Raw genomic sequence first — 20,717 nt, 5'->3', positions numbered from 1 at the left:
ACGTACATATATTTTTGAAATTTTGATTTTTTTTAAAATATAAAAAAGAAAAAAGTTCCGTCTTCCGTATCAAAGGTGACGCCGTGACGGCCCACTTACCGAGCTGATCAACAGCCAACCAGAGCCCACTACTGGCGACAGCCTGAAAGTTTGGGCCTTTAGGCCGACCAACGACGGTTATCTCGGCTTGGCTCCTGAAATAAATTTTGTGTAGTTGTTAATTTTGTGCCAAATCTATATATCCTATATAGATAGCACCCACTAACTATTTCTCTCTTCATGCAAGGTGTCCACATCATTCTCCACTAAGTGTCCCACTAAGTTTCAACTACCTTATTAATTATAAAAAATATTCATGTCATCTCTACAATATGCAATACTTTTAGTCTTTAATTAACTAAAATAAAATCATATACATATGTTATTTTTTTCATCACCTATTCTTCTATAATGTGATCAAATATTATATTGGTGTTTCTTCTTTTAGCTTATCGATTTTTACGAGATTCAATAAACAAGAAAATGTCCATATGATCTCTACTATGTGCAATACTTTTAATCTTTAATCTATTTACATAAAGTCATATACATACTCTATTTTTGCAATACTTTCATCACCTATTCTTCTATAATGTGATCAAATATTATATTGGTGTTTCTTTTTTTAGCTTATCGATTTTTACGAGATTCAATAAACAAGGAAATGTCCATATGATCTCTACTATGTGCAATACTTTTAATCTTTAATCTATTTACATAAAGTCATATACATACTCTATTTTTGCAATACTTTTAATCTTTAATCTATTAAGGTAAAGACTCATATACATACTCTATTTCTTTGAGCACCTATTTTTTTATAATGTGATCAAATATTCTATTGACGTTAGTTTATCGATTTCTACCAGATTTTGATAAAAAATAACATGCAAGTAAAATTCATATCAACTATATAGCCTATATAGATGACAGATACTAAAGTCATTAACTCTATTTCTCTTAACATGCAAGTTATTCGCATCATATAGGAATTCATTATATCAAATGCCACATCAACGTCCACTAGGGCCATCTATTTATGTTTTCCATTGATTTTTTTATGAATGTTGCCATGCAATCATCTTAATTTTTCTACTTTCAAATTTCACGTTAAATTTAAGAAATCTCCCAGCAACGCGCGGGTATCACCTAGTTAATCTAAAAAAATTGTGCCAAATTGCTTACATTTCCACGTGCCAGAGTTTTTGTCATGTACGCAAACTTTGAGAATTGATACTGACATATAAGGAAATTCCTCCAAGAACATCCTATCAAGTATCCAAGAGTACTTCATAGCATTATCGTAGCTCACACATGGGTTATCAAATTCTCTTTTATTTAGTGGTGGAATGCAATTTTGAGATGGAATGAGAAGGACCATTCCGGCATGGGCACCATTTGTTGGGAGGGAAAAGATTTTGACCAAGCATCAACAATAGAAAATGGTTGCGTGACAGCAAGGATCAGATTTCTCGCACCTGCTGACCTGCCGCCCGCCCCAGAACTTGAGCTCTCGCGTAGAGCGCACGCACGCAGACGCAGCAGAGAATCTGGGCCGGTCGGCGCGCGCGCGCGTCGCGTGTACTCCCCTCTAATTTTACCTTTTTGCTCCGCGCGGAAGGTTCGGGAACCTGGAGACGCTTCCGGAAACAAGACGTTCCCGTTCTCTCACGCTGCATAAATCCCCACCCCACCCCGTCACGGCCCGTCCCGTCTCGACCTCACGATCTCCCCTCTGCTTCTAGACGCTCCCCCTCCTTGCTCTCTTGTCATAATAAAGAAGTCAGCACAATGACTCATATCCTTCACCACACATAATCTCTTTTGTGTCTTTTTTATTTAATATCTTATCTTGTTCAGTTCTTGGATCTATTCTGGCGAGGACGATCGCTGTTCTTTGCTAGGAGTAGTAGTAGATCTTCGTAGAATCTTTGTTTTCTTTGCCCTTTGTGTTCTATCGGTGTGTGTGTTTTGGATGATGTTGCTGTTGTCCTTGACCTGAGCGCGGGGCTGCACGCGGCGACCAGCGGGAGCGGGACCGGCAGAGGGCGCAGGCGCGGCGGCCGGTGGCCAAGGGGCGCGACGACGGGCTCACGCCGGAGCAGCGGCGGGAGCGGGACGCCAAGGCGCTGCAGGAGAAGGCGGCCAGGAAGGCGGCGCAGGCCGCGGGAGGCGGCGACGCCAAGGGCGCGGGCAAGAACGCCGGCAAGTAGTAGCCTGTGTCGCCGGATCCGGCGAGATCGCGTTGTGTGGCCGGGTGGTGAAATCTCTGTAATCATGTTGCAAGATCTGTGTGTTGGTTGGATATGGAAAAAAATCGGGAGTGGGATGCGATTTCTTCAGTGTTGGCACTTGCTTCGCCTAGAACATGCATTGCAAAAGCACAACAATATCGGCTGTTTTCCATTAAAATCGAATATTATAATGGTTTAGCTGTTGTACTTGGCTGATTAAAGTTTGGCAAAATTTGCTACCGGAGGGACGGAGACCGTTCCTCTTCTTTTAAGGATGCAAAAACCAAACATTTTCATTCCTCTTTTACAAAGGACTAGTCAAATGGACAATGGTAATAAGGGCACTGGTTCATGTTGTGCCTCTAAAAAACATGCACACATTGCAGGACTTGATTGGTGGAGCTGTGGTTATGCCAGGAAATTTCTTTCTGCTAACTTCGATTAAACATGATAAGAGCATTCATAGTGTAGTCGAGGCTAAAAATGTCATTTCACTGACGAGGTTTCGAAACATTTTGCACTACATACTTGATTTTTCCTCGATACTTGATTTTTGAAAATGAGCATCGGGTGCTGCAATGGAAAAAATAATGCTCCAAACAAGAGAGGTCATCGCTTTCCCAGTGGGCGCCCTAAGGAACACCAAGTATAGGCACCATGTAGAAAGACGCAGCTATATCATTGAAATAAACCACTTCAATGTACAATTAGGTCAATCATTTCTAGCTTGTTTGAATGCTCATGGTATCCTTCACGCTAGGAGCAATATTATAGTATTATAATTCCCCTTAGGCTGTTAATGGAGTTAGACAACAAGCAAGCAGATCATTCTATTTTCTATGGTGCACAGAGAGGTAAGTTATATCTGCCGAAACATACCAATTTCATTTTTATTCTGGTTTGTCCTACCAAAATTGCAACAAATGCCAATGCCATTACACTGATCCTATGTGACTCTCAGGGGCAACAAGATTTAATACTGCACAGGTGTCATCTCCATCTAATGAGGCAACAATGTTGCGGTATGCAGAATACGGAGTGCATGTAATAAGATTGAAGAACACACCACTTTCTAAGGAATTCAGGTACTATATTTCATTGATATCACAACAGCAAGGTAGATGGTTCTGACTCATTACCATCGCACAGACAACGTTGATAGCTGAAAAGTGAGAAGAGCTAAGCAATTGATAGATACTTGATAGTAGTCGAATGGAGGGGGAAAAAGGTGCTGGTGCACAAACGCAGGCCCCTCCAGGATCGACCAGCCCTTCTCCTTAAATCAACCCTCAGTATGATGACTGCTTAGCTATTCGGACCAGGTTGGTTCGTAGTGATTTGTAACTGATCCCAATTCGTATTGGAAAACTTACGCTTCAAATTGCAACGGGTCACTCTGGGGGAAAAGCATTACCCCAGACCGCCGTAGGCGAGAGTGAGCTTCTGCGACATGGATAGACCCTGCCCCATCTTCTCTCCCTCTCATTCCCCCTCTCCTTCCGGACCTCCTCCCTCAGGTCGCTGTCACCGCCGCCGCCTCCGCTCCCTCCTACACCGTCACCGCCGAGCTCGGGCTCCTTTGGTCGCGACGACCGCTGTCAGGCGCGAACGTAGGGAGGGTGAGACACCGGCGGGTGATGGGCGGCGCGGGAGAAGCAGCAGCGAGGACTGGGAGCTGGAGATCGGGGGCGACCGGGCGGGGCAAGGGCGAGGTGTGCGAGTGGGGTCGTGGCGAGCGCAAGAGGGGTCTTTGACATACATGTCATTAAAAAAGTTAGGTATGCCATACATACCACTAAAAAGTTGAGTGAGTCATCTATGCTATCACGCAAATTTTTTGTGACACTCGTGCCACTTTGGACGGAAAGAGGGCTAACAGACACTAACGGAGATGGAGAAAGACTATTTTGCCCTTCAGATTCCTGGAGAAGAGAGGTTTCGCTGTCTGGACCGTGCGCGCGTGAGGAGATAAGGGAAATGAAATTCGAAAAAGTGAAAATATTTTTTAAAAGTTAAAAAAGCGGAAATAAATTCAAAAAAATCAGAAATAAATTAGAAAATAAGGGAAAAAATAAGAAATAAATTAGAAAAATAAGGGCAAATCAGAAATAAATTAGGAAAAATACAAAAATATTTTTCCCACGGCATGGCTGCCCGTCATAGAACACCTCGAACGTCCTCTGCTGCATGTTGTCGATGATCCAACAACACGTGCCCAGTTCACACTAAATTAAGATCCACAAGATAAAATCCATTTCCTTTTTGCAATTGACCAAGTACAACAAATCTAAGCGGCTTATAGGCCTGTGACTCAAATTATAAATGGGTTGTTCGGTCAAGCTAGAAGCTAGCTCATCATCTGCAAACATGCTAATAGCAGGAGGACAAGGTCGTTTCAATGGCCCTACCGTGTTTGGAGCGAAGTAATTGATACAAAACACCAGACCACATGTAATACAAATATGGAACTGTCGCATCTTATTTGACCGACAAAAATTGAAGCCCGGGAACAGCTCGCCGGGGACGCCAACGACCGGGGCGGCGGTGAGGAAGGCGGAGGACGTGGTGAGCACGATGCTAGCGAGGGGCTTCGTGCTGAGCAAGGATGCGCTGCGGCGCGCGCAGTCCTTCGACGGGCGGCACCACCAGCTGCTGTCGTCGGCGACGTCGCGGGTGGCATACCTGGACCGCCGGCTCGGGCTCGGCGACAAGTTCAGCATCGGCACGGCGGCGGCCCGCGGCGCGGCGCGCGGCGTGGACGAGCGGTTCCAGGTCACGGAGCGCGCCCGGGGCGCGTTCGCCGTCGCGGGGGAGGTCGTGGCGGGTCCCCCTACGCGTCGCGCGGCGCCGCGTGGGTGTCGGCGGCGGTGGGCGCCGTCGCCAGGGCCGCGTCCGACGTCGGCGCCATGACCATGGAGAAGGTGAGAAAGGGCGCGGACGCGGACGGCAACGCGCCCTGGCGGCGGCGGCGGCCGCACGACCTCGCGTCGCCGGGGCACCCTCGCGGCGGCAGATCCGGACGAGGCCGGCGACGCACGGCCGGCGGCGGCACCTGCAGGGGGGCTCGGTGGGAGGGCTGGGGCGGTGGACAGGGAGCAAGCAACGAGATAGGGTTATGTTTATTTTTGCTATGCATCCAGGGGTATAATGGTTATTTGCATTGATGGGTCCCATATGTAAAGGCTCCAACTTCTAACGAAATATGGATGGAATAGTACACATGTCAAACAAAAATTTTGTCAAACAAAAATTTACGCGATGGCACACATGATACACTCAACTTCTACTTTCGTAGATGTGGAAGACTCGCGCAAGGGACATGGCTGACTTCACGTCTTCACTGCAAGTGGGGCCAGGAAAAATGAGCGTGCGATCTTCGGCGGGCCCCCGGCCCATTAGTGGTTGGCGATGGCCTATTTGGAGGTCTCGCGGGCCTAGCCCCAGGTTCGTTGGCGCGGCAGCGGTGGGCGGTCGGCATGCTGCGAGGGGTTAGTGCCACATCGCTTAGCCGTGCGCGGTGCGAACCGCGAGAGAGGAATATAAGAAGGGTCGGGGCTGCTTTGCGGAAGCACGCAGCTGCGCGGTGGCGAACTATTCTTTCATCTTTTACTAAAGAAAAGAATACTGTGTGCACGCCGTAAATAGCATCATACACTTATTTTTGAGATTATTCTTCTTTCGAAGGAACCCCACAATTCAAAACAAAATATTATTTTAGAAATGTAATGATGTTAAATATAAGCATACACTTATTTTGAGGTGATTTTCCTTCTACTAGGATGAAACCTAGAATTCAAACAGTGTTATTGTAGAAATGATAAACAGGCAAATTTTGATTTCGGTTGTAATATTGAACAAGTATGTTAATCTCGCTTCAGATCCTACATTCCTACTGCTGCTCAGCTTCAGACAGGAGGAAATGCTTGGCGAGATTCACCGCCTGCTGAATTCTGCTATTTATCAGATAGGATGAATTCCAAGAACCAAGCATTTTCATTTACAACGTACCCATCTAACAAAATCAAAATCAGCGGAGCATCGATAATCCAGAGTACATCGTACAATTTCTGCGTTACATCGACAACCAAGGTAACACAATTTCCGTCCGATGGGTAGGAAGGTTTTATTCAGAGTATGAAACTATTTCATATGCACAATAGTGCTTATGCACTCATAGGTGATTTCTGTTCAGAATTTACAATTTACAACACAAGATCTTTCTGTTGCTTGAAGAGCTATGCTTTTTTTTTTTTTAGAATCGAGCTATGCTTACTTTTTCCGCTTAAGATTGCATGTGTTTCTGCAGACTACAAGCATTACTGATCACTACACACTCGGCTAATCCACATCGGACGCATCTTCGTCACGGGCACTGGTCCATTTAGCCACCCGGCCGTCCCAGGATGAGCTCACAAGCGTGGGCTCAATTGGGTGCCAGCTACAGTCTCGAATCGCCATTTGATGCCCATTCAGTTTTGCAACTTGCGATCCGCTAACCTGAAACATGAAACGACGAAAATGAAAACCAAATAAAAAAGGATTTGGCATTGTTTATCAATTATCAGCAACTTTTGCTCTGTTTTTTTGTCAGATCATGCACAAGTTTTCCCAATGGGTATAAGAATGTTCTTTATCCACTGCAGTAAAAATGGTATGATTTCGTCGAACAGACATTGCCACAAAGAGATCAACTTCTATAATATAAACTAAGTGCGTGTCAAGTCAGACATACCACATCATAGATGTAAACGTTGGAATCATATGATCCTGTATATATGTACTTTTGCCCGGTGCTGTAGAAAGAGAAACATTATACATCAACAATGTAAGCACCTAGATATACCATATAAATGGATAAATAACAACTAAAAGAAATCATATTGGTTGTTTGTTTAACAGAGTTTCATATAAGAATAAAGGGAAGAGGGTTACCTATAGGCAGGAGAAAAGTAGCAACGGATCAATGTGCGGAGGACTGAATGACCCCGGTATGTAGCTAATGACTGGTCATGCGGATGCTTTAATTGTTGATGATGCTTTGGATACCTTGAATATCTGTAGTCCCAAGTCGGAGCTCCATCTGCACAACTGCGTGGAAGAATAGACTAGTATCACACTGTAAGATGGCCAATTAATCGAAATATGAACAGCCTTTTTTGCAATAAGAGAATAGAGTCTTCCGGTCAAAAAAATATAAGAGAATAGAGTCAGCAAACTGGCCACTGTTGAGGGCCTGGTGTTGGGTCCAACAACACATGATCCTCATGTACATCAGACACCTTTGAGATCAGTATCTCAACATATACACCTTCTCATTCCACATATAAGTTTATTTGGACATGCATGAATGTAAGTCAGAGTATTTAAGATGAAGAGAGGAGCAAAGCAGAAAAAGAGGCAAGAACATTCCTTTCATGTTGTATACGAATTTATTTGGACACGCATGAATGTAAGTCAGAGTATTTAAGATGAAGAGAGGAGCAAAGCAGAAAAGGAGGCAAGAACATTCCTTTCATGTTGTATACGAATTTATATTGGTAGAAAGTGAGAATGGGATGGACTTGTATTTCGATTTGTTGAGAGTACCTATCAGCATTGGACATCATTTTCCTGATGTCCCACAATTTGATTGCTTGGTCTTTTCCATTGGATATGAAACTCCGGCCATCTCCATGACTATCAATATGCGTTATTCCATGCAAATGTCCAGTCAAAACCCCGGCAGCTTGTCCTGTGGACAAACAACGTCTGTCCCAGACCTGCAGACTAGAGAGTTCAGATACCGTAGCACTGATGAAATGAGCAGAATTTAAAACATCAATCATTTTCTTAATATGTTCCCAGGGAAACCTCAGAAGATGCAATCCTAAAGCACTGAAACAGACTGCGGAAAACCCCAGAAGGGTGAAAATACAATCGCTGGCACAAAAGAAACATTTCAGATTTGATGTGCTAATTTCGTCATCTGAATCAGTTATCCTGAATTAAATTCAGAGACTAGTTTAATTTGATCATTAAGAGTTAGAGCCTCCGAACTATTCTGAATCAAAGGTTATGGTCCATATAACCCCTAAACTATTTTTTTGGGCTCACATTAGCCTTGATGACATTAGTCTTTTTTTTTCTACTTGAAAAAGTTGCATGTTAAGTTTTGGTGAGGGTAGATAACATCATGCAATATGTTACAAAACAATTCCTTCTTTTTTTCCTATCAGCAAACATTTTCCTGCATTGAGGGTTAAAGCAGTTTCAAGTGCTCTTGAACCTATACTGATAGTCATGAAAATATTTTGTAAGATAGGGCATGAAGCCATCTATCATCCCACAAAGTTTCAACTCGTAACACATGTGTATCGTTACCTATTTCAAAATCATGCAATGTTTCCACCCGAAATTTTGATTTGGTCCAATAGCATCACCAACGGGTGGACCCAAAGCAACAACACTATATTGTAACCTAAACGGACTCGAATACAATAAGAACGTGAAAACGCAACAAAATCCATGTCAAAGAAAATCCATCGCAGAAAAAAAAATCAGCGGCGACCCATATGGTGTCGAAGACCTACAGACATATTTGTTCTGGTGGATAGTCCTAAGGGGCTATCCAGACAACTAAATGACTCAAGGGAAGTAAAATTGACTTTTCCTTGGAAAGAAAATGGAGTGCTAATAAAGACACCTTAGAAATGGGTATGTTCGGGTATGATGAAGAAATCTGAGAAATAATTCGATCTTATATGTTAATGAAGACTAGTTTACATAATTTAGAAGAGTAACCTTGCATAATGTGTCATCACTTCCAGAATATATGAGATGGCCACTTTCATCAGCAAATGCTACCGTGTTGACATCAGACTGAAAAGATGAAAAATGAATGACAACATCATTCTGTAAACCAACAGACAAAAAATGAAGTATAGAAACACATGGTAACAATGCACAGCTGTAGAGCAAATAAGTGAGGTTTCTGTAGCTGTAACATGATACATATTACTCCCCTCTGTGGGGTGCATAATAAAATATCCATATAGAAGTTAGCATTCTTTTTTTTTCCACCAACAATATCCAACAAATGGCATAAGAGGAATTGATGGCTTATGTAAGCCAAGAAAGTAAGCAATTTGCCATACTGTATGAGCAGGTAAACGCAATGTCAATTTGTTTGCGTGAAGGTCGTAGACATATATTGATTCATCATTGCTGCCAGCAACAAGTTCCCGGCCATCAGAGGAAAATTTCACAGAAAATATTCCAAAGGCATACTGAACATCTTCATGCTGTGAAAAATCCAATCCATCATGAATATCCTGCAGAAAGATGTAAAGTAAAACTGTTCTCAATTGTACTACTTTTAAACTTTGTAAACAGTGAAAGTTATTATGTCTAACATTGTACGTTTTTCAAAATACAAAGAGGTAGGTGAATTACGGAATTCTAACAACAGCATAGGCTGGAAACTTTCCCAATATCTAAAAAAGGTGAACTTCAGCACCAGATTCCAATATTAAGTGACACAAAGGTATGGCAAGAGGTATTGTGTTATGGCAGCTTTCAAGCACCCAGAATAATTCAATGCAAAACAAAGTGAATACCATCTCCTAAGACATCTACATAAGCTCTACCACTTAAATTGAGCTCGTCAACAAATTCGTATGTTGATGGATCAAATCTTGTCTTCTAATATTTAGCACCGTCCAGTTCATGGATCAAATTTCCAATTTTAAGAAATAAGAAGGTAATGAGCAGGCTACTATTTTAGTAAGAAACAAGTCTAAAAATCTCTAGAGCTTCCTTCACTAAGATAGGTTTGGCGCTTGTCTATTTCAATCTATTTATTCACAATGGAAGTAAAGATGAAATGCAGTAATTGATGATTAACATAAAAATTGTATGAAAGAGACATGTTTCTCAGGCATGTGAGAGTCCAATGAGAACCCAACTGTATCTCACTTTTTTTACCCTACAAAACTTGAAAAGTTTGGGCACCTGAGTGCAGCATTGAAAGAACCTAATAAGAACTCACAGTGACATTAGCATATGATTCTCTTGCCGCATTCCCAACATTGACAATATGGATAATAGGTGCCAGACTAGAGTAGACCTGCAGATTTAAAGATCAAAAACAATTATTCAGCCACAGAGACTGATGAAGGCTATATACATAAATAATATGCAGACAAAAAGAGCTATCATGCATTCGCAAACCTCCAAGTCATGCTAGTAAATATATAAGGATTTAATAATAAGTCTAAATTCACCCCGTAAAATTAATTATCGTGCAGGTACTTTCTGTCATTATAGCTTAGTCAGTGGTTAAAACAACCTCCATACATTTAATGTTGGTAGCTTGACACAGGTAAGGTCCACATGAGAAAAACTAATTTATGGATACTAATCTCTTGGATAAGTCCACATTAAACATCCTTGCCCAACTTCATCGTGTTTGAAGAACCTGGATGCTGCCTAAACCCCCTCTCCCCAAAAAGAAATAAGGAAAAGGTGGGAACCTGTTGAAAACATGTACCCACATCTAATACAGTGATGCCTGATACATTTTGGATTATTTCTTAATTTGTTGAGCATAGTTGCATATGAAATGTTTCTTCTCAATACAAAGAATAATGAAAGAGATTAGCTGTAACAATGACATATGAAAAGTTGCATAACGGAGTTATATAAAAACCAAAATGGTACAAAGTCATCTTGAATAAGGGCGGCAAGCTAAACTAGTTAAAAGCCTGAAGAAGCTTACAAGGTACCGTTGATCAGGTGATAAGGATACATCACTGATTGTCCATCTCAGACTTCTAGCATGAATGTCCTTGTGTACGATCCAGCCTCTATCAACATCATATATTCTTATGTGACTTCCCTGGAAATGAAAAGAAATGTTATATGCTTTCTATAATTTCTCTCTTAAAAATGCATAAAATTGACAGGGAAAAAACAAACTGCAGGAAATTTGCCAACTTGAACTTTGTAAAACGTTTACTATTTTTGGTTGAGCATAGCATACCTGAAAACCAGCAACAAAAAGAGTACCATCGGCAGAAAACTGTGAAACATAAGCACGAGAATCCATCCTATCCAAGAATTCAGGACCGTTCATTGGAACATAGCGACCTAGAACAAATGCACGGTCACCTGAAGAGAACATTCCCTTTCCAGAACAATCAACTTCCCTTCCAGATAACAACTTGGCCGTTGATATTATGCCTCTGTTGGTACCCATGGACTTATAAATGCTTTCACTAAGTCCTGATCTCATTCGAGTCATATGGAAAATATCATTATGTAATTTTGGGAACTCATCATTCACTTTAACTGAACTAGATCCATCAGTTTCCTGCACTTCAGGCTCATAGTATTCATCTTCTAGCCTACTCATGCCGTAACCCATTCTTTCCAGCTTATGTCATTTGTCGATTTTCTCTGCACATGCCCACCAATATAGACTCAAAGGCTTGCTTAAGAAAATTTTGAGGATTTCAAGGGTGGCATATTACATCTTTATGATTACATAAAGGTGCAGATACCACATGGACCACCTTTTGTTGGCCATGGTAATGGAATGTGCTTCAAGTAACTAGAATTAACAGGACCAACTCAGCCCTGCTCTATATACAACCCACACTGTTGTGATATATCAAAGCATTGCAACTTCATACACAAATATGAAGGAACAATGATTGCAACTTCATATACAGATATGAAGGAACAATGATTGCAACTTCATATACAAATATGAAGTATTAATGATTTACTACATATAATTAATTAGCCTCTAAAACTTTATTCATAGCTCAGCAATAACATACAATTCAAATAGTCAACGCTAAAAGGTGCAGTAAATTTATGAATTTTACCACTATCTGAAATTAGGAATCTTAAGGTATTATACCCCCTTACTAAAAAAACATTACATATGCAGCAGTGTACTTCGCGTGGGGATGGGGAGCATCCTTTTTTTTTCTGTAAAAACAAGCAAAGTTGACCTTGCGATCTGAATTTTTCTTATAGCTTGAATTATCCGAAATCCTAAGGCACCAAACGTCCAAACCGCACATAAATCGGCGTCTAACAGGAGAAGTAAACTTTGGATTTGATTGCTCACAGCCACGAGAGAGCCCTGGAACAAAACGAACAGCCAGAGAACAATGCGTCGAGGAAAGCTTGCCTTGCTTACCAACAAGTGAAGAAACCAGCGGAAATTCCGCTGAATTTCCACCCCCACGGCAATCAAGCTGCAGAAGCGGGAGGGCGAGGGAAGAGTTCGTGCGGAAGGCGGGGCCTGGCTTCTCGCGTACCCTCGGCTGCTGTGAGGTTTCCGGCTTCCCCCGATGAAGCGAGGCCGATTGCGGCGGCGGCGGAACAGGAGCGAGTTCGGAGCCCAACGTGGTCGCCTGGTCGGCGATTCTGCCGTCCTGCTTGCGCCGCGCCGGCTCCCTCACCCCTGGAGTGAGAAAATCGCTGGATATGAGACTTTTTCCTGTGTCTCTCTCGCAAGTGGGTCCCTCGAGCTGACAGCCACCGGTGGCCAACTGCCAACCAAACAAGGTGGAGGGGTGGAACGGGCCCACGAGAAAACTGGGCTGGCTACGCAGTTTATGGATCTCATCTCATCGGTCTCGTACGGCCCACGTCCAGTATTAAAACAGGTTTGGGGACGTGAACATTATTATCAGCGATTTGTGCAAGTTCAACAAGCTGTGAAGAAGGGTTCCAAATTGTGTTCGTTTGTCATCATTTTTTAAAAACCTTTTACACGAGTGAAGTCTACAACATTACAATTCTTGCTTAACCAGATACTACGGTTTTGTCTGTTCGCAGAGAACAAAAAAAAAAGACTTTGTCAACGACGACGAAACTTTTTCCCAGGTATACGGTAGCCGAGGAAAACACCCAAGAGAGCATTGGCAACAGATGCTGGATTTGCCAGCATTGACCCAGATTATAGGGAACGGCGAGGCTCCCGTACGATGCACGAAATGCAACTGCACGTACACAATTACAAAGTTTCAACAGTTTCTGGTAATATCTTTTTTGAACGAACACAGTTTCTGGCAATATCTAGGACTGCACAGAATGCGGATCGTGGTAAACAAAAGATCTACATTACATACACACACCATTACTGAATCACATGCTTCTAACCTAAGCTCTTGTCTCTGGCAATGGCTCCGAATCAGATCTTTGACATGGGCAGTGTTGCAACATCAACAACTCGCCTTGGGCAACATGCAAACAAGAACAGTTTGGTGTTGACGCCCGACAGAAAGTTTTGCTGCAAAACTCTTGCTACTTTCTTCAGTTATTCCAATGCCAGCGTGCACAAGACGTAGACCTGTGAGCAGACAGGAAAAATAGAACGGATTCTTAGCAGAGGAAAATCCCGCAGGCCAAAGCAATATTATCCATCAAGCATGTGCAGGAAAAAGTAAGCCCATGCATCAGGGGAACATTAACATGACTTGTACTGATGCAAGCACAAATGGGAACATAATATTTTCGCAATCAAGCATAAATATCCTTTGAGGCATTTCATCAAACTTTCGTTGTTCTCCAAATGAACTTAAAGAGTTTAAGGACGAATACCAGTCAATCAGCCAATTGTTTCTGGTACAAATTTCAGTACTTGAAGAGTTGAAGGACACATACTAGCCAACCATTTCTGTTACAATTTTCAGTACAGGAACCATAAAATGTCATTGAGGAATTAATAGCTCGGGGGTGCGCAGTCAGTAGTCACAGAAAACTTGTTTGGACTTTGTAGCATGGAGCAGCAGCTCTCTGCTGATTGGCCTTTGCTAAACTTATCAGTATCATTGTGCAGCAAGTAGCGATGGACTTTAACCTATAATTATTAATTGATGGTCCGTAATCAAAATGTTAATAACCACATCAATCTGTGACTAGACTGTGAGCTAGGACAAACCACCCATCAGCCTAAGAACTAAAACAAAAGTGTCAAAGTGAAGCCTTTATATGGGACCAATGCATCAAGTAAATTACGATCCGTCTATGCTACTTAAAATATAGTATTGATACCGCTTTGACGTGCAACAAGATAAAGCTACTTAAAAGTGTAAGCAATGTATATTGCAGGGAATGATTGGATTGATTGATAGAGGTGCACAGGGGTGTACATATATAGACGGGATATCCTAGATGGTTTATAGAAACACCACCATCAGAGGGATCCCGTTGCCATCTACCAAATCAGGAGGCGGCGGCGCCCCCAGCCAGGAAGGCTGGGCGCCGGCCACCCAAGGCCCAACGGGCCAGCTACTCATAACCCTAATCGCCTTGCTAACAAAAAAGCATGCTAGGCATAAAAGAATAAAAACAACTTTGCTTGTCTCAAACCACCTAATTGCAGCTCAAATGTTAATGGTCAAATACTTCTTCAAAATTAGAACTTCTAACTGAACAGTACTGTAAGACACTGAAAGAAAATGCATCTCAACACGAGGCAATAAAAAGTTACGGAACAATCAGAACGCACCATATTTCTCGTGATCAGAATAGTAGTATAGAGCACCAAATACCTTATCAAGACAGTCTGATCAAGGAGCCGACGCATCTGTGATTTTTCTTCTCTATCAAAAGCCACTACAGCTCTATTTTGAGTGGCCTCAATTGGCTGATGTTATGTGAGTCCTCAACAGGCCAGTTGCTTCAGCTCTCTGTTTAGGTTTTGCTGCAACTCATCTAATCAGAAGAACCCCATTCCACTCAGGAACAAAGGCACATCTTATCAAGCTGAATTGAGAAGTAATAACTGAGCACACTATTCACTGATGTTCCACTAATAATTTAACTATGCAGTATCGTAGGTGCAATGGAACCATAAATTCTTACAGTCAACACTAGTATCACTGAAAATAGCTTCTTTTTTTCAGATCCCATTTGTACCACCCAGTCATGTATCACAAATGCTTCATGTAGGCTGCCATACCCATATCTGATACGGTGTGATACAGCCTGAAACATGTATCGTCAAGTATCAGGAAATTGCAATTTTAAAATAATATTTAATAAGCAATGTGGCTTCTGATGCTTGCCGTTACCTCCGTAGGTACATTTCTTCCCATCCATACATAGTCATGGGGATAAGGAGAATCGGAGAGAGCTTGGAGATATAGTGGCGGACACAGCGGCGGCTGCTTTTACGTGCAGTGCAGGAGCAGAGGAGCTATTAGGGTAAGCTTAGGTCCTTATTTAGGCTAAGTGGGCCAGAAGGCCATCTGATATTTCTCAGTTATTATTTTCCCCACTTTTCACCTTCTATCTTGGAGATGGATACGTATTTAGCGCAAGTTAGCAGTTGTGCCCCACACTGGCAGCTTTCTAAGTAGCAACAAACTTCAATTTGTTTTGTGTTTTTATATATTTTCAGATTATTTGCAATTAAGTGATATTTAAATATTCATTTGTATATACTTGTTGTATCAGCTTATCCTTATTTTGGACAAATGCCATATCGTTGTACCCATATTATCAGTGTATCGCATCTTGGTGAAACATAGCCACCGAGCCAATGTAAGAACTATTTTCAGGACCAGTAGAAAGTTCAGAAGTGTATTATCTCAACAACATTGAAGACCACTTAGAAGATGAAAAACTGAAGCACGGAGTAGATGCAACTAATGTGCTAAGTAGACACTGAAGTAGAAATCGACAGAATCAACTAACCTGTGATGTAAGATTCCTTATGGACCTGCTTTCTGGCATGCATGGAGCAACTTCTGCAAGTGTAAAATCTTGTAAACTTTAAGCAAATATATCAAACTAAAACAGCGACAGCTATCATATATTGGGTCTATGTACTCTTCCTGACTAATTTTTTCTTCTGGTCCTCCAGTGCAGAAAGAGGAAAGTACAATACTACAGTTCTTTGACAAAAAAAATGAAGGCTACAGAGACAGATATAAATGTTATTTATTGTAAAAGAAAATCCTGTACACTTCATAAGGATCAAGCATGCACCATCAGGAACGCTGAATTTACAAAGAGAGGCGCCACAACATACATACAGTGTTTCAAAGGCGTCACCTAGGACGCCTAGGCATCCAGGTGGACCCAGCTCGCCTTGGGTCTAGCAGCCTTTGAAACACTGCATACATATGCCAGGCCAGATAAGAAAGCACAATACAGGCTCTTCAGATCAATAGCACTTTCCATCTTCAGGTACAGGATGATAGAACATTTTAGTTAAGACTATGCATTATATACTTTCTAGTTTCTACCATCTTCAGGTAGAGTCCTAGCAGTCATTCCAATCTGAAATAACACAGTATTATACCTTATGTGATAGCAATAAAGCATCAGTTTCCCTTCGTCAACATTTCTCTGAAAAGAGTTAATGCTTCCTCTATCCTACCATGTTTGCAATAATCATTGCTCAAAGTATTATAGGTAACAACATTGGTTGCAACTTGCAAGCCAATAGAGTCCATGCAATCAAGTACACTATTAAGTATAACAGCACCAGTTTTCAAGCCATGAAAGAGCATAAACATTGAGGTGTTTCATTGCTTCGTCCAGTTTACCAGATAAGCAATACCCATTTATTTTTGCACTATACAACCAAAAAAATGTAAGGCTTTGCACTTGCACCTGCATGAACTATCAAGAGATTCTGGGCTTCCATAACCCTTCCTGATTTGCATAGGTTGTCCATAGTTGCTACAGGTACAACCTTAGTGTCATGACAAACAGGAATGCAACAGTAGTCCATAAAAATGCTAGACTAAAACGGCATCACTACAGCAGAAACTTTGCAGCAGGCTGGTTGCAAGCAAAGAAGCAACAGTAGGTTCTGTCTACTGTAGTTAAAGAGAGTTCTGATAACACCTCAGAGTTGGCATACAAACTAGATTTGGATCATGATATAGGTACTTAATTATGCAAATAAAAATAATAATTCAACTTCCAACTCTCAGGTAGTGATAATCATATTAATTCAACTGATACCCGCAGAAAAAAATTTAACTCAACTGAAATACTAAAAGATAATATAACAGTAGCACAAAACAAGTTCGCCAAATACCTTATAAAAATAAATGATCTAGGAGCCTAGGCACCAGTGGCATTTTCACGTTCTTCAACTGATACCCGCAAGAAAAAATTAACTCAACCGAAATACTAAAAGATAAATATAACAGTAGCACAAAACAAGTTCGCCAAATACATTATAAAAATAAATGATCTAGGAGCCTAGGCACCTGTGGCATTCGCACGTTCTTCTGCATCAAGCACCACAACAGCTTTCTTCAAAACAGCCTCAACAAGCTTATATGTGTTTTCAACAGCCTTGGTTATTGCTTGCCATTTTTCACCATGTTCTGGTTCTGCTGAAATGCATCTTTTCAGAACATCCTTTTGAGTGTCCGCATTTCCATGCTGAAGTTCACATTTATAGTACAATGCCCAAAAATCCCCAATATCAGGAGCAAGAGTAACAGCCCTGTTCAGCCAATTCCTAGCTTTATCAACCTTCATGTAATGCCAGAAAAGTTTGGCCACTGTTGCAAGGACATGTGGATCATGATCACATCGCTTAATAGCATCCGAACTCTTCCTTTATGCTGGGGGAGTGGCACCACCTCAATAGGTGCAGCCCAAAGAATACCACTGTTGGACACTCTTGTAATGCTTTGGCAAGTAGAGCATCAGCTTCCTTTTTGTTTCCATGCCTCAATTCAGCTCGAATTGCTGAAAGCCAGAGTTCAGGTGTAGCTGGGTTCTTCTTTCTTGCCATTGTGAGGACAGCATGCGATTTACTCAAGCCACTAATCTTCTCCTCAAGGCTAGAGAGAGAGAGGGATGCAACTTGGGCAGTGCTTCAGGCTATTCTCATAAACCCCTTGGCCTTTGCTCCATGACCAGTCCTATCCGCCATCTGTCCAAGCATTAACCACAATTTGAAGAATGAAGGGAAAAGCTTCAGACCTTCCCCTAGTAGCCTCAGCCCCCATTCCTCACTCACATTTCCCAGTTCCCTCTCAACAATTGCAGATTTCACAGATTTCATCCAAACCCTCTCGTGCCTCCTCTTTCCCTGGCCTTGGCCAAAAGCATTCTTGCTCTCTCTGGCTCATTGTTCTCAAACTCAAGCTTGAATGCTGCCAGCCAGATCTCTTCTGAATTGGGTATAGCAGTATAAGCTTCCTGAAGAATGGCCCGAGCAGCAGGAACGTCCCCAGCCATCAATTTCTCCTTTGCAGCCATGAGCCATAACACTTCAGCTCGTGGATTGTGGTTAACATCCTTGTTGAGGAGTGTATCAAATGACTCCCCTAGTCTTGTGGCTCTTCTCAAGCTGAGCTGCTTTGTGCCAGATACTCTTTACAGTAAAAGCATGTGCATAGATGGCACGTACTGTTTCAATTGAACCACGCTTCTTGCATTCCTCAGCATCAGCAACCCAGGTACACTTTTGATCCTCATCATCAACACCAATGCCAATACTGTTCTTCAAGAACAATAGCCTGATAAGTCAACACGGATCTAACACGCTCCACAGCTTCTGCTTCCTTTAGCCACGCCTCCCTAGCAGGCTCCTCGAGCTTCGCAGCTGTAATCCAAATAGCAGCTGTAATCCAAATAGCAGGCTCCTCTGCAAGCTTCTCCCTCGCCTTGTTAAGTGCCTTCCTTGCCTGGTCAACATGCAGCGGGCAACACTCTACACCCTTGTGAAGCAACAGCCCTCATTTGCAAGCTCAACTACAGCCTTCCACCGCCGAACTGAATAAGGAATATGCACTCCAACCCTTTCCTCAACAAACCCTGCTCTTCACTAGTCTCTAATTTTGCTGCCTGCAAGCAAAGCTTCACATAATTTAGAATTGACGTCACACCCGCGCAATGAAAGCTTTTGCCTCATCTGGACTAGCCACACGGCACGCCTCAAGCCAAACATCCTCGTTCTTGGGGCACTCCTCACAGCCACGCTGTCATTGTAGCCACGTCGTAGTCGGCGTTGGAGAAGAGCCCGGCGTAGTTGCCCTCGGTTCTCGTCGTACCCCTTCTCCTCGTCGCCGCCGTCGTCCTCGCCGGGCGCCTTCCCGCGGCCGCGGCCGGCTGCTGGGAGGCGGCGGCGGAGCGGTCGGGCAGGTATGGCGCCGCGCGGGCCGGCCAGGTATGGCGCCGCGCGGGCCGGCCCGATGCCGGAGCAGGTGGTGAAGCTGGTGGCGCCGCGGCCCAGACCGGCGACATATTTGGGCGGCGGCCTGGAGTTGAGGAAGTCGTACCGCGCGGGGCGGGCGCGCGGTGGTGGCGGGAGCGGTGTCGGGGTCGGGGCGGACCGCGGACATGCCGCCGAGGGCAGCACGGGTCGGCCGTCGGCGAGGAGGCGGCGGCGGCGAGGTTGGCTCCGGGATTGTTTTGTCTTCATTCGAGGCGGTGCGTTTCTTCAAAAAGAAAAGAAAAAGATTCGAGGCGTGCGCGGCTGGACCGGGGTGTTTTCGCAAATTGATGGGCCTGATCGAATCCATGGGGGGTTGTGATGGCCCACTGATTACTTGGGCCGCTTAGCCCATTTGAGATTCCTCACAAAAAGAAAAAGAAAATCATAGCCACCTCGAATACATTTGCTGATGCGCCGAGCCGAGCTGACGATGAGCAGCCCTCTCTCGCGTCGGCTCGGCTCCTGGGCTGCTGAGCGGTTGGGCCTACACCGGCGGCACAGGCAGAGGCAGCCTCTGGTCTATGGACCACGCCCGGCGCAGCAATACTGTACCGTCCCTCTTTCTCTCTCTCCGCTCCCTCTTATCCATAGCGCAGGACGGCAGGACAGGAGAGAGAGAGAGCCTGAGGAGGGGACAGTGGCTCGCACCAGGTGGCAGGTGCATACGCGAGGGGATAAGCGAGCAGCACGAGGGCCAGGCTTGACCTTTTCTCTCTCCCCCCATCCCCCCGCCATTATCAGTGGCCAAAATAATAGAGCCCGTAGAGAGAGAGAGGGGGGGAAGGAGGGTGCTCCAGTACAGTAGGCCACACCACCTGCCGCAGCAGGGGTAGAGTAGGGGCAGGGCTGAGGGAGGCCGGCCGCTGAAGTCTGCGTGCGCGCGCGTGGCCGCGTGGGCGGAGCCGCCACGAGGGGGGGGAGAGAGAGAGGCGGTACAGCGCGTGTGGGGGTTGCGGCGGACACGTTTCGATCTCCCGGTGGCGCGCGCGTCCCTCTCCGCGCAAAGGCGGAGCAGAGCAAGAGGCCGAACCGTCTCGTCGCGCTTGGTACTAGTACTCCTTGCTGCCATCTCGTCCGCTTCCTGAGCTCCGGGACGCGATCTTTTTGTTCTGGCAACTGCCCGCGTTAGTTGGTGCGGGTAATCTCTTGGTTAAATTCAGCAAATTATGAGGCTTAAGAGTATCTCCAAAAACTCTCAATGTCTCTTCCCCATTTTTGTTTTTTTGGAAAAGAAAAAAAAACACTTTCTA

At 43.7% G+C, this 20,717-nt stretch overlaps 2 protein-coding genes and 2 pseudogenes across 3 annotated transcripts; 2 read left to right on the top strand and 2 right to left on the bottom strand.

Moving 5' to 3' along the window:
• Nucleotides 1-1,710: 1,710 nt before the first annotated feature.
• LOC120665509 (small EDRK-rich factor 2-like) lies at nt 1,711-2,451 on the top strand. The gene is made up of 2 exons (XM_039945087.1): nt 1,711-1,837; nt 2,056-2,451. The coding sequence occupies exons 1-2, from the start codon at nt 1,831-1,833 to the stop codon at nt 2,250-2,252; spliced, it is 204 nt and encodes a 67-aa protein (XP_039801021.1). The 5' UTR covers nt 1,711-1,830; the 3' UTR covers nt 2,253-2,451.
• A 2,252-nt stretch (nt 2,452-4,703) lies between these two features.
• LOC120667719 lies at nt 4,704-5,437 on the top strand (annotated as a pseudogene).
• Nucleotides 5,438-6,363: 926 nt separating this feature from the next.
• Nucleotides 6,364-12,742, bottom strand: LOC120665507 (LEC14B protein-like). 2 transcript variants are annotated; one of them, XM_039945085.1, is made up of 10 exons: nt 12,463-12,742; nt 11,293-11,708; nt 11,029-11,148; nt 10,300-10,377; nt 9,407-9,583; nt 9,054-9,131; nt 7,860-8,032; nt 7,206-7,361; nt 7,006-7,066; nt 6,364-6,770 (listed from the first exon to the last, which is right to left on the bottom strand). In XM_039945085.1, the coding sequence occupies exons 2-10, from the start codon at nt 11,674-11,676 to the stop codon at nt 6,612-6,614; spliced, it is 1,386 nt and encodes a 461-aa protein (XP_039801019.1). In that variant the 5' UTR covers nt 11,677-11,708; nt 12,463-12,742; the 3' UTR covers nt 6,364-6,611. The 2 variants fall into 2 exon arrangements, with proteins under 2 accessions (XP_039801019.1, XP_039801020.1); XM_039945086.1 differs by lacking the exons at nt 6,364-6,770; nt 7,006-7,066; nt 7,206-7,361 and adding an exon at nt 7,380-7,689 and having other exon boundaries at nt 7,790-8,032.
• Nucleotides 12,743-13,189: 447 nt separating this feature from the next.
• On the bottom strand, nt 13,190-20,268 carry LOC120665506 (annotated as a pseudogene).
• Nucleotides 20,269-20,717: the final 449 nt, after the last annotated feature.

The sequence above is a fragment of the Panicum virgatum genome, chromosome 3N (assembly GCF_016808335.1).
Source record: "Panicum virgatum strain AP13 chromosome 3N, P.virgatum_v5, whole genome shotgun sequence".
Lineage (NCBI taxonomy): Eukaryota > Viridiplantae > Streptophyta > Magnoliopsida > Poales > Poaceae > Panicum > Panicum virgatum.
This window is presented reverse-complemented; position numbering and strand designations above follow the sequence as displayed.